Below are 16,819 nucleotides of genomic sequence, written 5' to 3'. Positions count from 1 at the left end.
GGCTGAGAAAGAAGAGAGGTCGGAGATAGAGAAAGGAAGGGAGAGAGGCGGCAGTGAGGGGAAGGGGAGAGAGGAGAGATAAAAAAATTTTAGGGTTTGGAGAAGATGATAAATCTTAAATGTGTAGTGAAAGAGAATAGAGAGGTACATGTATTTCAAAAATTACTGGACCAGTTATGAAATGTAATTTTGGAAAAATAAAGCTACAAAAATTAAATAAAAAATAAGATAGTTATTATTCATAAATAAGTCTTAGAGGTAGCTATGGCAAGTAAATTTTCCTTTTTAATCAATTTTGGGCCACCTTGATGTGGTCCATTTTCGGGTTAAACAAGGATCTAACCAGACTTGTTTGTTGTTGGCCCAAGTCCACACCACGTTGGGCAATTCGCACGATTGTCCCTCTTTTAGGGTGGTCTTTCATTTTTGTCCCTCAAATTCGTTGGTCTTTAATTTTTGTCCTTCAGCACTTTAAGTAATAAGAAAGTGGCCGAAAATATCCCTGATATTCTGGGTTTGAACCCCAGCAGAGTAAAAAAAGAAAGGCAAGAACTACATAGAAACTATGCCTTGCTCGACATAGTTCAGTTGGATAACTTAATTTCTATAGAATTATGACGGGCAAAGCATAGTTCTATGTAACTTTTTCCGAATAGACACAGTTTCTATAAACTTATACTGGATAACTTAATTTCTATACAACTATGCTGTATTAGACATAGCTTCTACGTAACTTTGCCCGAATAGGCATAGTTTCTATGAAACCTTGCCTTGCAATATATATTTTTTTTTTTTAACTCTGCTGCGAACCCAGAATTTCAGATTCCCTATACCAGAGAATAAAGATACTTTGGCTCACAACAGCTAGTTGAGGGCCAAAAATTAAAGACCAGTCCTATGAAGGGTTCTCCTTCAGAGTCTTCCACGAAACCCAAGTTGTCCAAACAAATCTTAACGTCCTACAGAAATTTAATGGACGTTGGCATTTGAAAATTAATCTCTGCGTCGTTTTCTATGTCACTCTTATAAAATTGTCATTTAACAATGAGAAAGGGTACGAGCCAACAACTTAGAGATGGGATAGGAGCTAACTCAAGCATGTGGCTTAACAATCATTAGAGTGACTGAGAATCATAAGGTCTCAAGTTTAATTTCTAATGGCAACAAAAAAACTTCTCATTTGTCCAAGCCTTAATGGTGAAGATTACCTGGTACTTGTGTTGATAGGAGGTAGTAGGTGCCTCCTTTTAAACGATAGTCTAAATATCCATTCTATGCAAACTAAAAATCTTAGGAGAAAATGTTTAAACCACAGTCATAAATTTAAAGTTATTGCAAACGTTCTACCATAATTTAATATTATGTTTATAAAAAATTGAGTAATATACGAGCAAATATTAGACCCAAATCTAACATTATCCAGATAGATTATTTTTAAAGGACTATATACATGTACCAAGACAGCCTAATAAGTTGGCATTTAGAAATATTAAGTCTAGATAATTACAGGATTGCGACATTTTTTTTGCGGATTACCCTTTTTTGGGGTGGCCTTTAAATTCTGCCCCTCAAATTGGTGGTCTTTAAGTTTTTGTCCTTTGTTTGAAAAGGTGGCCAAAAATACTGAGGTTTTGAGTTCGAACCCCCACTCAGGCAATAATTTCGCAAGACAAGACTTTGAGAAAAGTCTCCCTCATGCGACATAAGTTGCCTTAAGGCATAACTAAAGTTATGTCGGATATGGCACATGTTGCCTTAAGACATAACTAAAAGTTTGCCTTATAAGACAACTTATGCTGGATCCGGCATAACTTTAGTTATGGCTTAAGACAACTTATGCTGTCACCGGCAGAGGTTGCCTTAAGGCATAAAAGTCTGCCTTATAAATTGCCTTAAGGTATAAAATTATGCCGAATCCGGCATAACTTTCCTCAAGCCTTATCTTGCGAAATTATTTTTTAATTTTATGCCGGAGCCGGGATTCGAACCCAAAACCTCAGGATTTCTACAACAACCAGGTGAAATCCCACAACGTGAGGTCTGGGGAGGATAGAGTGTACGCAGACCTGACTCCTACCAAGGATTTCTACGCGAAGGATAAAAATTAAAGACCAGCAATTTAAGGGGCAAAAATTAATGACCTCCCCGAATGAGAGGCATTCCTGCAAATTGCCCGGATTGCGGTCTACAGAAACTACAAAGAAAAACAAGCACTTCGTGAAGATACGGCTCTCGACAGGCCACGGGCCTACGTATTCCCAAGGCCTTAGAAAAAACAGATGAAAAATATGGCTTATCAATTCAATAGCTTGATAACTTGTCCACAAGTTGCATTGCATCTGGTCTTTCTCATAATTGGATCTCCCTAACAAGAGCAGAAAATTGTGTAACGCATACATAACATCATCCTAAAGCTTGTTCAAGGAGCATTACAATAAAATTAACTCTCAAGAAACCTCAGTTTCACCTGAACAACCTGCAACTGATTTTTCATACCATACAATTACATTAAACTTACAAGGATGATAAATAAATAGTCAAACATAGCACAAGACTGTTCATCTGGAGTTGCATAGTACATAGCCAGATATGAGGGAGCTGAAGGCCAAAGCCGCAAATGCAAGGAAGGACATTGCTACGGAGACACTTGCCATATCAGGAAACTTGTCCTTCCCCCAATTTGACTGCCAATCGTCAATGCGAGTGGCAGCTGAAGATGATGCTGATATCAGAAGATATGTTACCACCTGTCATAGAAAAACAGTAAATTAAACAGAAAATACGAGTATCAGTGCAAGGCTGCAAGCTCCACAAGTTTAGGTAAGAAATAAGAGTTGCCTTTTGTTTCTAGTCTGGTCAAAAAGAAAATGAAGCTCCATATGGACTAAATACCAGCTTGGCTCAACAAGTATCAATTGTGATCTGGTTCCTTATTCAACCTTAGAAAACTTTAGAGTTCTTGAACATTTGACCTCAAATTGTCTCTTTAGTAGTGACCTTCGATTAAAGACTTACCCAGGTCCCTAAGACATGGATATTCCATATCAACTTTAAAGAAACAGCTGATTATCTATCAATACAATAAACTCCACCCGTAAGTTTATGCAGTTGGCTCTCAACAGAACCCTTGCCGGTATATCCTCAGGACCTCTCTTCTGGCACCACTAGGTGACGGCGATTTATGGGAAGGAGACAGTAGGGTTGTATATTAAGGCAAAAACTTTACAGACGAAAAGGAACTTCGCACAAAGAAATGCAAATACACTGACATGGCCAAACTAGAACAGAAGTATGCACTCTTCAAAGTCCATTTCATGGCTAATCAACAAACATCTGAATCCACTGTAAAATATAAAAAATAAAGTATGCCTACATTTTATATATAACTGTGATAGCTTATTGCTTCGTTTTGAAGATCAAACTAATCTTATCATGCCTGTATCACTTTTTGTATGCACAGCTGCAGGTAAGTTTGTCAAACCATAATTCATAAGAAAATAACCTTTTAACTGTTAAATATTGGTTCTTAGAATTAAATTAACCAAACCTGAAGTATACATTGTACCAATAAATAAACTAGCTATTCGTAAACAAATTATGAAAACAGAATGGAAAGATAAAAAATTGCCAAAGGATCTCAGTTGTAAATCCAACAAGAGAAGCAGCATTCACTTGAATTCATATTTCAATAAGTTAAAATCATTTAAAGATCTATTTAGCGCCCAAGAGAATTACGAAATCCACTAAGATGTCCAACAGAAAAAGAAGGTTCTGAAGGTTTAAGAACTATCATCTGCCAAATCCTCTTTGCAATCCCTAGTGTATGTTATTTTTTTACTGTACTATCTTTCATACAGATTCAGTTAGTCGGTAAGGGAGTTCTAGTCATTTTACTAGCCTTTCGGAATTCAGAGGGTACCCAAAACAAAGCCTATAGGGAATGTTTATATGTACAAACAGCCATGGAAGGAACTTGATCACAGGACTCAATCTGCTAGTGCGGAGTATGCAACAAGCTTACTTACTTTGAGATTAAAAAGGGCTGGCATTAATCCAACAATCTATCTATTTGATTGATTTTTAATAAGGGGTCAATATTGATCAATGGGAGAAATTTTCCCTCAAGATAAATGAAAAAAGAAAGAACTTGTTCTTATGAAAGGCATAAAGGGCTAAAAATATAGGGGTCAAAAGGAGATGCCACTAAAAAAGAAAGGTGATTGCTACAGTTTGATGGTCCTGTTTTAGTATTTTCCAGCGAATGAAAATCAGCAATTAATAGACACCCAGATGATCATAAAGGGAAAATTCCTCCAACCCTGTGGGAATATTTTTGAGTGAACTTTATGAAAAACATTTTTTATGGGGTATATGATTATTCTCCATCCCTTTTCCTATTCATTTTACTAAGAATTGAATAGGTACACTAGGCTAGTGCAAAATCAACACCAGCATTAATGAATTTTCCTCCTAATCAAGACTCAATATCGTACTTAATAAAAGTCATAACTTCCAATAGTCCAAAAAGAGAAGAAGTCAGAAGTTCTTAAAGCTTAAAACCATTACAAAAGTTAGTCATTGCACCCACTTAACCATGAAAGATGTGTGTATAAAGACACAAATTTTGTATTCATTATTTTGGTATAAGCACCTCATGGGACATGGTTATGGGATGAACCAACTAACCTGATCAAGGGCAAAATCAAAAATGTAGCGCAAATGGTGCTGCACGATGTTCTTGCCCGTCGCAGATTGGTAGGCCAAATCAAATGCCTGAGCTCCCGAATACACAAATCCTATGACATTCATTGACATACAGTACCTGCCAAATGCAATTCACCTACCAATATTATCATTCATAACTACTCCACTACCACCTAATACATTTAATTGCTGTGAAAGAGTGAAACTTTATGCCCTAAGAAATAAATTACAGCCAAATATCATTCGGCTATCTAGTTTACAAAATATGTACACGGTATATAGGTAGTGTGTAAAGTATACATACCTATACATATAATATACACAACTGTACAACCGAAGTGTATGTATACTTGGACCATGTTTGGTAAACTAGACGGCCGAAGGGTACATTTCTGTAAGTTCCCCTTAAATTATTCAACGGAAAGAGAAGAGCGACAAACCTGAACTCCATGTAACGTTCAAAAGAGTCCAGAGCCCAACCCTTATTCCTATCAGCAGCCAATACAGAAAAGGAAACCAAACAAAACAAAAACCCAAAAATCCTAAAACCTAAAGCCACTTTCTTTACCATCTCATCATCCATTTTTGCTTTTCTTAAAACTGGCAACGGTGGCCTTATTTTCCGGCGACTGTCGCCACCTTCCTTGACACTATCTGCATCATCTCCGACAAACAGATCCGCTTTCACTAAAGCCAGTGGTTGTTCCTCCTTCATAGACTTCTTCACTACCACCGCTGGAATCTCCGGTTCCGGTGGTATTTCCGGTGGACTCCTCGTCGGAGCAGCAAAATGCTTATAATTATTATCCTCTAGAGTTAAGCACTCGTGAGGAAGAGATATTTGATCGGAGGAAATAGATGACCTCGCCGGAGATTCCACCGGCGGCGAATATACCTTAGTAGAATCTCCATTAACAGTAGTACGAGCAGTAACAGTAGCAGTTGTAGAATCGGAGGGAATCAACGACCTCGCCGGATATTCCACTGGCGGCGTAGATACCTTAGTAGAATCTCTATTAACAGTAGTATGAACAACAGCAGTAGTAGTAGAATTAGTCTTACTAGCTTTAACTGATTCGTACTTAGTAAAATCATCTGAGTCGGAGGAAATTAATGACCTCGCCGGAGATTCCAACGGTGGCGAAGATACTTTAGTAGAATCTTTATTAACGGTAGTAGTGGAATTGGTATTTGTAGATTTATGTGTTTGGGAATTGGTGGAATCATCTGAATCGGAGCTAGTATGGAAACGAGCTGGAGAAGAGTATTTGATAGCTCTATCTGTATCAGAATCGGTAGAATCTGAATCGGACAGGCAAAGGTGTTGTTCGTTCTTCATGGCACTTTGCAAAGTCTGCTTAGTAGCACTGGTTTGATTCAAATCCATGATGGAGAAACGGTGTTTTGTGGGATTACACTGGGTATGTTGTTGGTGATGAAGAAAGAGAGTGATATGGATTGAAACGGAAAATAGAATAAGTGAAAGGAAGTTGAAAGATGAGGTCTACGCGATAATGATGGTTTTGGCGGTTTCGACTTCCCAGTCTGAATTTGGGAAAGCTACTTAGTTTAGGACTACTACTAAATACGAAGAGTACACTACTCACGTGTCTAGTACTCTCTCTGACCAAAATACTAATACTTATGAAATAATGATGCCATCTTACGTAATTTTCAGGGGAAAAAAATTGATATATCTTGCAAATGATACCAAAAGTGCCACTCCTTATGTGGCACGCTTTTTTTTCAATCTATCTTAAAAGAAAAGTTATCATTTTATAATTAGAAACAACATCAGCATTCTCATTTTATCTTTAATAAAATAACTCATAATCACATAAATATCTAAAGTTTGTTGTAAACCACAAATTATCTTTTATTTAAACTTTGTCACTAGTCAGATGGTGCCACGAAACGGAGGGAGTACTAATTTCACTACCCCAGCACCTACAATGAGGAGATTATATTTGGTATAACTCTACAAAGGGGACACACTGCGTGCGACCAAGCACTTTTCTTTATTGTGTATGAAGAGATTATCGAAGGAATTTTGGTCTGCTTAAAATTTTGAAGCGGAAAGTCTAGATTACATGATAAGTAGTAATTATCAAAGAACTAGGAAGCTTATAATCACTAATCACCACCTTCTAACGTCGTACATCACAACCACTTAACACACATATCTGCGATTCCACAATGATGATTACAGACTAAACAGAGACGGATTTAGAGCTGGTTTAGCGGGTTCAGAAGTACCCACTACTCTAGACCCATATCACGTATACAAATGCAAAAACATCATTATATAATTGATTACAACTATTCTGAACCCAATGACTAAAAACTCTGGGTGCTAACATTCCCGCAAAAGCTATAGTGGTGAAACATTCTCACAAGCATGAGAAGTATTTGCGAGCTTCATAATACCGATCCAACTCTATGTTGAAGAGTGGGTGAATCTGTTCCACCAGATTTCTGGAATAAAGACCAAATACATCCCTGGGTAATGGTGGAGAATCAGCTTCGTCGGTCCAGCTATACTGAGCAATTGAAAGACCACTTAAACAATAACACGTATGGTAGTGGTCCCTACCCTTCCCAGGTTTGTCTCTGAAACCTCCATCTACCTACATCCACAGCATGATATAGAATCTTGAAAAAGATATAAAAGCAAAAAAGCAATAGAAAGGGAAAAAACACTGCCAAAAGAATCTAACACAGAAAATGATCTTGGTGAGTCGCGGCATCTGATATAGAATATTTAAACCCACTAACATGCTTTTTCCCTTTGAAGAATGAACAAAAAGTTCCCCACACATGAAAATAGAATTCTAATTGTGAAATGAATGTAAAACAGATCTTTTGAATCTGACACCAATTAAAAGAATAATTAGTTCACGTACCAAAACAAATTCAAACAGAACATTATATCGAATACACGTGCCTTTTAAAGGCTATTGAATTTGTATGTTAAAGGAGAAAGAAAAAAACTCAGTAAACAAATGATACCACTGTTGTCAAAGGCGTGCTTAAGCCCTGAAGCGAGGCTCAATACATGTTGAGTGCTTCGCCACGCTTTATGGGCGCTTCAGTGTCGTCATCAAGGCTCTAAAACATACTTTTCCTTGCCATTGATCCTCTCTGAAGAGGTGACACTAGATGATTGATATTTCACTTTATCGTAATGTTTTTACAATTTCTTTGTCCATATATTTGTTATTCATGCTTACTATTATTAGTCTTGAACTAAACATACATATATTTGTAATTTTGCACCATTGCGCTTTTTTTCACTAAAGCCCGCACTTTATTTGCGCTTAAAGCCCCAACTAACCTTAGAGCTTTTTTGCGCTTTTCGCTTTTGATAACACTGAATGATACTCAAGTTGTTCTTGCAAAAAAGGTTTGTTTTAATCATTAATGATGTTCCAAAATCAGACAAAAGTTTCATCTTCAGAAGAAACTAGGAAAAAAATACTACATAATTAATTCGTTTTTCAGCTATATAGGGCCTAGCATGCTCAAGTAAAGCAGTTTCTCATATGCAGATCAGTGATGTTACGAATTTAATAGACAAAATCCTAGCTTCTTATAAGATTAAAACTTTCTTGAAGTTTTTTTTTTTTTATCCCTTATTTTCTAGCTTGTGCTGCTGGGCATATGCATCAGTCATACACCAATGCCAAGAGACACGGTAGAGTGAGCAGGGATCTTCAGAATATATTTTCTCAAAATTTAAGCACCTGGGAGCAGAGAAGAACATATTGCTGCAGATACATGCTGTCGTAGAGAGGCTGCATAGCTATGGGCCGATTGATAAACTCATATCCAGTATCTGCTATCTTTGTGGTATCAGAAGCATTTTCTTGTCCTGCACCAAAAAACAATGAAAAAGATGTGATTAGAAAGTTAATTGTGATTAGGGCTAAAAGAAAGGTTTGGGCCGAGATTGTTTGGGAGAGCATTTCATTAGGATTTGTGATTCAACACTGAGATTGTTTAGAGAGCATTTCATTGAAACTTGACAACTCCTAATATTTATCTTCAGATAACAATCTCGGTACACCATCAAATGTATGATTGAATCAGGCTAAGGGACATACTACCCATTTGAGTATCCCTACTTATGCGCACTCATCGTTTGGAGCATGAAACATATGGTGCCCAGTTAAGGAGAAGTCCAGCTGATAGCACTATAGGTCACTAATTATCTGCCCATTAGGAGATATCAAGTTTATATAAAACCCAAATGCAAATTGTGTGACAAGAGAAGCAGTTTAAGATGAAGTATGTTCTTTTCACCCTTCACTTATTAAAAATTCCACCCACTAGGATTCCCTAATAACGTGATATCCTTTTTTCCAATTCAGATCCAAGGACTTATTTGAATATCACCGCAACAAATGGTAGACCAGTGAATCGTACAGAAGTACTTCTTTTTTGGACTTTTGAACTATTGTTCCTCAAATTGATATACCTTCTTGTGGAGGGCAAATCTCCTGAACATGAGAGGACGTCCCTTCCAAGTGCTCTTCTTCATCAGATAACTCTGACTCTGAAGAATCATCACTTTCTGTACCAAGGTCATTTGACAGCCCTAGTTGTTCATGGACTACCAAATTTAATCTTTGTATAAGAAAAGCTACCGCGCCCTGGTCAATCAAAGTAAAATCTAACTCAGCAATACTTAAAACTGGAAATGGAAGAGTTCAGGACAAAAAGGTACAACTGGTAGTCACCTGCCAAAAGGAATAGCAGCCATCGACTAATTTATTTGTCCTGCCTTGGAATCCACCTTCGACTCCTTGTCTAAATACCACCCAATCCTAAGATACATAATCACAACGCATCTCATACCCATTAATACTGTCAGATGAACCAAATTTAAGTAACTTCACTTCACCAACAACTCGATAGAACTCAACTTCGGAATAGTCATAAAAAAGGCAACTGAAGGAAACTACTATGAGAAGTAAAGAGACTGAGAGAAAGTCACATAGAAGTACTACTATTGAAAGATAGTTAGAAGGAAAAAGGAACTAATATATTGATTTATAATCGAACCCCAACCATCCAGGAATGCAGCAGCAGATCCTGGTAAATGGATCCCCTGCAGCTGCTACAAAATGGACCACTGAGGTCAAACCAAGGTCAAAACCAAAATTAAAGGGCAGAAGTTCAGTCCTAGATTCTTAGATGTCTTCCTATCTGCCATATAATGGTAATAAGATGCATTCAAAAGTTTTATACTCCAGCGTCCCCGATAAGGGACAACCACCAAAACGCTGCATGTTATTCCAGCTGTTTAACATCCAATTCATTTTTTCCATATGTTTACTTTTCCAGTGCATCAATCTTCTTTCCTTTTTATTTTCACTTTTGATTCCTAAATACCCAATATTTGTATCTGTAGAAACAAAACAGCCCATGTAAAACAAACAACTTTTTTTATTTTTTGGAATAGTGGTTTTTTCCACCTTAAGTACTATAATAATCTCATGTACCCAGTAGTCACAACTTGTGGGATTACACTAAGCATGTTGTTGTTGTTGACTCAGTAGTTGCAATACTAAAATACTTCTCTATTCTTCAATTGCCAGCTGAGACTGAGAGTCAGCTCATCTTACTTTCTTTTTGTTCTCCTTTTATTGTTATGAGAAGTAATAAAAGAGCATTTTGAACGTTTGTGAAGATGAACTAAACTACAACCATTGTACTAGATACTTTTCTAGTTTCAGTTTCATTTGATCAGTCATGAAGGCGCGTAAAAAAATAATATGCTAATAGTCCATTTCATGACAGTGAAGGATTGCTACAGGCCTGTAAACCAGATGGAAATCAATAAAAGATACACACATGATTAACTTAGCAACATCTATCGGTCCCCAACAGCAAAGCAACTTACAATTAATCTTGGTAAGTCCAATCGGTTCACTTCGTTGATCAGAATCATTGCGGCCAACCCACAGAAAGTATACCTAGAAAATGAGTTATATGTTAAGGGTTTCAGTAACAGCATAAGCTGAGAACTTATAGTTCTACTATGACAACTAACGTTGAAAGAGAGCTATAAGAAAAAGAGTAAAACTAGATTGAAAAAGATGAGCATATCTCCCAGGTGAGACTTACCCACCGTGAGCTTCAGCACCTGGTTCGCCAGCAATTCCACCTTCATAAGTCTGACAACTGAAGCAAAAAATGGGCGAACAGCTTAGGAAAGGCTTATCCAAGCAGATACATTCTTATGATGAATTTAAACAAAAAATGAGAAGCACTAAGGAAAAAGAAAGAGCTTCCACCCGCTTCTTATCTTGTACTTTTGACACTAACTAAGAATAAACCTTCTTTATCCTAGCTCATGATTCTTATGATGAGACTGGAATTTAACCAAAAACTTGAGAGAACAAGAATGAGAACAAACTAGAAATAAATAATATTTCCTTCATTATTGTTATTTCAATGAGGACTTTCAACTTTTTCAGATGGTAATAATTAGGAAACATCACCTATATCTCATATTTTAATCCCTGATGAATGGCAGCTGTCATCAACTCAGAGTCATGAATATCAAACATATCATCGTTCTGAGATGATACTTGGAAATTTGCTTCTTTTACCATCGGGATTGAATATCAATGGGAATCCTCAATGCATCTAAAGCACCAGCTTCTGTCATGCATTTAGTACATACAAATTATAATTAACTATCCACCATGCACTGACAACTAATCAGTGAATATCAATCAAATCAACTAGCATCAATTACAACTAGTTGATCTCAGTTATATGAATCCTCCAAATCCATTTCTTCGGGTCATCCCCAATAATCAACAATTTTCTTTAGGATATATTCGATGTTCTTAAGATATCAGACTTGCTCTGCCAACATATTTATCATACCAAACATAAGGACTTCTGGCAAACACAAGACCTAATGTAAGTACAACAACACACTAATCCTTTTTCTCTCAACTAATTGAAATAGTGGATTTTGGGTGATTGTAGGTCTTGATTTGAATCTACCTCGTTCCCTTCAAAGCACCTTTAATTATTTCGGTATCATACCTAAGGACCGGTACATTTGAAGGTTTATGTAAACATGATTAAACCATTTCAACCAACCTTCTCTCATTATATCTTCTATGTGTGCTATCTTGTTGCATTGGAGGTGATCATTTCTAATCTGATTTAAACTTGTATGACCGCATATCCATCTTAACATCTATAATTCATCAATAGTTAACTAGTGGATATGTTGGTTTTTCAGAAACAATCACTCAAATATATTATCGCTACTCACGCAACCATTCTTTATACAACTTGCCTTTCATTCTGATAAGTATCTTTTGGTCAGATTGCACTCCTCTAACACTTCGAAATTTCTGCCATGCTTTTTAGTTCTATATGTTACATCATCTATCATGTCATTTTCTTAGAAGACAACTACATCAATAAATCAAAAAGGGAAATTACAGCTTAATTAAAATAAAAAAATAAAAGTATTATCTATAAACTGTAAGGCAATAAATATGAAATATGGTACAGATAAAGAGAAAGGTGAATGAGCTGTAGTAGATGAGGTCGTGGCTCAAACCAACCTTAGGATGAAATTTCCAACACCATGAATCAGCTCATCATCCACAATGTTTAATATACTTGCAACCTAAAAAACTAATGTATCAATTAACATGAAAGCACATTATTCCAAAGACAATTAAGAAGAAAAATACCAAACTTGTGAATGTAACATGCGAGAATGTGTATGTAAGCAAGCATTCACAGTACAATTTGCAAGAGATGCATGCATCAGGAGGCTTTGATTGCTTTTCAGATGAATCTTGGGGTATATTTAAATCAAATTTTATTTTCAAAAACTAAGCCATGTTTCAGCATATTGACCCTCGATAAGAACAGGAAGATATTTCGCGGAGTACTTCAACTAGATCCAATTTTCTTCAGTAGGAGTGGACGAGGTATAAGGTATGGTGAGGATTCATCATGAATTGACAAGTTTTCGGCTAGTTGTCAACCTACCGCAACTCTCTTGCTTTGCCGGGCTTGGGAGAGGCATGTTCGGGACTAGTCAGATTTTTTCACTCAAATCGGATTTCATATAGCCAAACCAAAGGGGTTGCTACGGTTGACGCATAGTTGTTGTAGGAGTAGACGAGGTATGACTTGAATGTTTGCTGCGGGGGCTGCGAATTTCACGCAGAATTTTCACATTTGTAGCTCGCATGATTCAGCCATCAATTTTTTATATTTATTCTTAAGCTTGTCTCAGAAATCTCCATCCAAGCGCAATAAATATAATGAAGACATCATCAGAATTCATATGCTTAATCATAGAACAAATTGGCACATGTTGCCAAGGGGATCACACTTACAGAAATGGCAGTATAACAGGCACGAACATCTAGTTCTCCACCATCATGCATCCTGCACAAAATATATGAAGTCTGAACATTAGCAAAGATGGAAAGTGGCAAGTCATCGTTGATGGTATTTGAATATTGAAACAAAATGCAAGAGACAAGTGATGTCTCATCATCTGATGAAATTGATTGTTAAATACATTTGGATCTACGGACTCAAGAATGCAGACACACACTCACACACATTTTGTATATTTGCAGATCAGGATGGAAGTGTCAAGTATTACACTAGTTCATCCAAAAGTGTTGTTCCCCTCGGAAGAAGTGAAAACAGACCAGCATTAGCAGGAAGGATTAATCAGGAGAATCGGTACCAATGGAAGCACGAGTACATACAATTGAGAGATGGCAATTTAAAATGAATAAATGAAGTTACAAATAGAAAGAAAAGCACCTAGATTTTAAAGACCATAATAATTTCTGGTACTCAGTACTAGGAACAGGGGATAGAAACAGCAGACTAGGAATGAGATATAAGGGAAGACATTCTTTTGCGGAGCTGATCAAATAAGGTACACAAGTAGAAAAATATCATACCTGAAGCCACCACTTGGGTCTTTCATCCGCAGCAAAAATGCATGCAATTTTTCTCTGTACATCATTAGATCAATGTTAACAGGAGTGAATGATAGATAAGGCACCAGTAAGAACATAGAATAGCTTGTGCACCTATTGATTGATGACAGGGCTTTAGGGCTGCCCAAAGTTATGAGTGAATTGACAGCAGCGTAAGTAGTTGCAAGATGAGGCATCTGAAAAAAGCAATACAATTACTTCAAAGAATCTTAATGATAGGAAGCACAAGAACTGTCTAAAATAAACAGGTTGACTATAATAAAGAGAGCTTGTAACTATAAATTTGTGACTCTAAAAGAAACAGAAAAAGAGTTCAAGCTAACTTAGAAAAGAACGAGGAACGAGGCCAATAGTTAAATGCAAATTTATCAAGTCAGATGACTATTTCCCTCTAATAGAATTATCTTCTTTTTTTTTTTTTTTTTTTTTAAACTGTTAACTTTTTTTAAAAGAATTATCTTTTTATTATAAGTCCTCTAACATAATTATATTTTAGAGTTAACAAACTTACAATATTCAAATCGACCATCATTTCCAGAAGACAAAACTAACATAGTGATAATTCGGAATTGTAAGATTTTGAAGGTAAGATAGTCAAAATATGGATTAATTAATTAAATGTGGACGTTCAAGCATACTGTATGCCAAAAACAAATGAAGACTTCACAGAATCAATCTCAAGGTGAAAATGAGCACAAGCAGCTGACACAAATCTGACTTAATGGCACTAAGAGTGGAGTGGGAGAATTTGACTTACCTGACCAGGTCCACCGGCATAGCCTCCATCTTTATCCTGTGAGAATGGCAAACAACACATGAAACTAAATCTTCTCGCATTTTATTGTGCAAGAAGTCTAAAAGAAAATTAGGTGAAATTACGCGCAAGAGGGGGAGAAAAAAAAAAGGCAGTTACACCAGTATTCTGAAAAGGCGGAATGACAAACCATATCATAAATAACAGTCAAGAAAGATACAAATACATTAAATTGTAATATAACAAGCAATATGGTAATAACAATTATTTGGGTAACATTCTCATCATCATGTATATCAAATTTCTATGACTAGTATCAAATACCACTAAGGAATCTTTTCTCCATGCATCATTATGAAATAAGTCACCACCAAACACAATCAATCACGTACATTGATATCTAACTCTTTATGGATACATTTTTTAAGCACCGGCAAGAAATTCTACATAACACATCATGCTTCATTCCAGGAATTATTCATAAGCCGGAATGCAGAAAAGTTCTATATTATGATATAGTTTGCTAAAAGATTATAATATAAACAGCTCAGGCTTCCATGGGACAACTACGTTGACTTCAACCAGTTTAGTCAGTATGCTCCCCTCAGATCCAAGATGCTATGCCAAAAACTAGCTATAATTCAAAAGTCCATTTTCACTCAAGACTGATAATTGCAAAACAGATGATCAGCATTTCTTCCAATACTTTATAATGCTATAGTTAGAAGTTATAATAATCTAAGTTACTTGAGTTTTATCTTGGCCAAGCCAAACCATACTCTTGATTGAGTGATTGACAGATGAACTTAATAGTTTAAACAACAGAATCCAAAATGAACAAACCTGGCAACGGGTCAGAAAGTCAATTGAATCATTTTCCAGTCCGGCATCAACAGATTCTCCCAACAGAGTGATTGAATGAAGTATCCAGTAGCAAAGCCATGGTCGACTAGAAAGAAAAACTTAAGTAAGGCACAAGTAATAGCTGATGATAACAAAATAACCTTTGCTCCCACGTCAGTTAGTAGTACAAGGATATCACAGCCAATATTCCATCGGACTAGAATAGAGGCCAAGATCCCACCTTGATAAACATATCGTTCAAATTTTTACATTAAGGTGGTGTGATATGGGAAAGGGGGACCCAAGGGTATGGCCTAATGAAGCTGGAATGGACATTGGGAATGGGAGATCAGTGATTTCTTCCCATGGCGAACAGCAGATTTGCTAGTGAGAGATAACATGTACCAATCGATTAGTCAAGATATGAGTGAGTTGGCTGAACACCATCGTGATCACCCATAAGAAAAAGAAAAGAACAAATAACCTCACTGCGTCCTCCACCAACAATATTTCTCAATATGAACTTATAAACAATCCTACTAGGTTTTATGTAACTAAATATTGGTGAGAGCTTTATTTTTTTCTCTTCTTGGTGACCATGGTGTGGTGTCCGGCGCTCACCTCAACTACGAGGTACGTGCTACCTCCCACCAGCAGAGGTACTAGGTAACTTTATCACCAATGCCTGGACATATGAGAAGAAATCACTTGGTTCTTTGCCTCCACTAGAATTTGAACCTGAAACCTCATGTTTCCCAACCCACTTCACCGACCACTAGGTCAGACCCTTGGGTGCTTGGTGAGAGCATTATTTGAAGGTCACATATTCATCCACGCTAGCTTGTTTAGCTCTTTCCTCCCTTTACTATAAATTCTTCTACTAGTGAAAGCTCAATCTCAACTCTCTCACTAACACTGGATCTCGCAAACAGCGTTCTACCTAGAGGCCATTCAATCAATCAACTAGCCTAAATCCCAAATTAGTTAAGATCAACTACATTAACTGAGCTACTACTTCATTCAAGTGAATTCCATTCCAATACTAAAGAATTTCCTTATAAAGCACACTAAGGTCATAATAAGAAATAATTTCAGTTATTTTGATTAAAAAAATCCCATAAGCACATCAATTAAGGCTTACTTGGCATCCAAAACGGAGAACAAAGGACCAAGTTTTCGGAGACCACGTGTAAGAAAATCGAAGTGCTTGTCACGTTGAAGCTCTAAGCTTTATCATAAGAAACAATAAATCAGCACAAAATAAGTCCATCAATAAAGGAATTTTAAGAACCCTAGAAATTGAAAAAGGTTGAGAGCTAACATGACGGACTGGGAGTTTGGGGGAATACTGTAGAAATAATCGTATATCCCCCTAACTTGACGCTCCACCATCCGTTGATCTTCTAGCGTCTTTGTTACTCTTCTTGACTCCATTTTTTTTTTTCTCACTATAACTGATTGCTACTTTGAGTGAAGTTATCGTCAGCGCTAAATCAACACTAGTTTA

General features: G+C 36.7%; 2 protein-coding genes across 5 annotated transcripts; both read right to left on the bottom strand.

Annotated features, from left to right (window-relative positions):
• Window positions 1–2,280: 2,280 nt before the first annotated feature.
• On the bottom strand, window positions 2,281–6,293 carry LOC132047196 (CASP-like protein 4A3). The gene is made up of 3 exons (XM_059438145.1): window positions 5,145–6,293; window positions 4,687–4,822; window positions 2,281–2,747 (listed from the first exon to the last, which is right to left on the bottom strand). Exons 1-3 carry the CDS (start codon window positions 6,089–6,091, stop codon window positions 2,559–2,561), a joined length of 1,272 nt encoding a protein of 423 aa, XP_059294128.1. The 5' UTR covers window positions 6,092–6,293; the 3' UTR covers window positions 2,281–2,558.
• Window positions 6,294–7,051: 758 nt separating this feature from the next.
• LOC132047195 (protein farnesyltransferase subunit beta) lies at window positions 7,052–16,813 on the bottom strand. Of its 4 annotated transcripts, none has more exons than XM_059438143.1 (14): window positions 16,634–16,813; window positions 16,454–16,540; window positions 15,313–15,418; window positions 14,473–14,508; window positions 13,809–13,891; window positions 13,677–13,730; window positions 13,092–13,143; window positions 12,303–12,367; window positions 10,834–10,890; window positions 10,610–10,682; window positions 9,444–9,530; window positions 9,182–9,356; window positions 8,448–8,575; window positions 7,052–7,331 (listed from the first exon to the last, which is right to left on the bottom strand). In XM_059438143.1, exons 1-14 carry the CDS (start codon window positions 16,744–16,746, stop codon window positions 7,095–7,097), a joined length of 1,353 nt encoding a protein of 450 aa, XP_059294126.1. In that variant the 5' UTR covers window positions 16,747–16,813; the 3' UTR covers window positions 7,052–7,094. The 4 variants fall into 4 exon arrangements, with proteins under 4 accessions (XP_059294126.1, XP_059294127.1, XP_059294124.1 ...); XM_059438144.1 differs by having other exon boundaries at window positions 16,643–16,813; XM_059438141.1 differs by having other exon boundaries at window positions 13,677–13,891.
• Between the last annotated feature and the right edge of the window lie 6 nt (window positions 16,814–16,819).

This window comes from Lycium ferocissimum, chromosome 2 (assembly GCF_029784015.1).
Source record: "Lycium ferocissimum isolate CSIRO_LF1 chromosome 2, AGI_CSIRO_Lferr_CH_V1, whole genome shotgun sequence".
NCBI classification, from domain to species: Eukaryota; Viridiplantae; Streptophyta; class Magnoliopsida; order Solanales; family Solanaceae; genus Lycium; species Lycium ferocissimum.
Note: the sequence above shows the minus strand (reverse complement) of the source record. Positions and strands in the feature narration are given on the sequence as shown.

Coding starts and splice junctions, on each gene's coding strand:
- LOC132047196 (XM_059438145.1), bottom strand. CDS start 6,091: ATGGATTTGAATCAAACCAGTGCTACTAAGCAGACTTTGCAAAGTGCC. Junction 4,823..5,144: donor GAACGTTACATGGAGTTCAG/GTTTGTCGCTCT, acceptor TGCATTTGGCAG/GTACTGTATGTCAATGAATG. Junction 2,748..4,686: donor TTGATTTTGCCCTTGATCAG/GTTAGTTGGTTC, acceptor TTTCTATGACAG/GTGGTAACATATCTTCTGAT.
- LOC132047195 (XM_059438141.1), bottom strand. CDS start 16,746: ATGGAGTCAAGAAGAGTAACAAAGACGCTAGAAGATCAACGGATGGTG. Junction 9,357..9,443: donor GCTGCTATTCCTTTTGGCAG/GTGACTACCAGT, acceptor TTGATTGACCAG/GGCGCGGTAGCTTTTCTTAT. Junction 8,576..9,181: donor GATTTGCCCTCCACAAGAAG/GTATATCAATTT, acceptor TTTTTGGTGCAG/GACAAGAAAATGCTTCTGAT.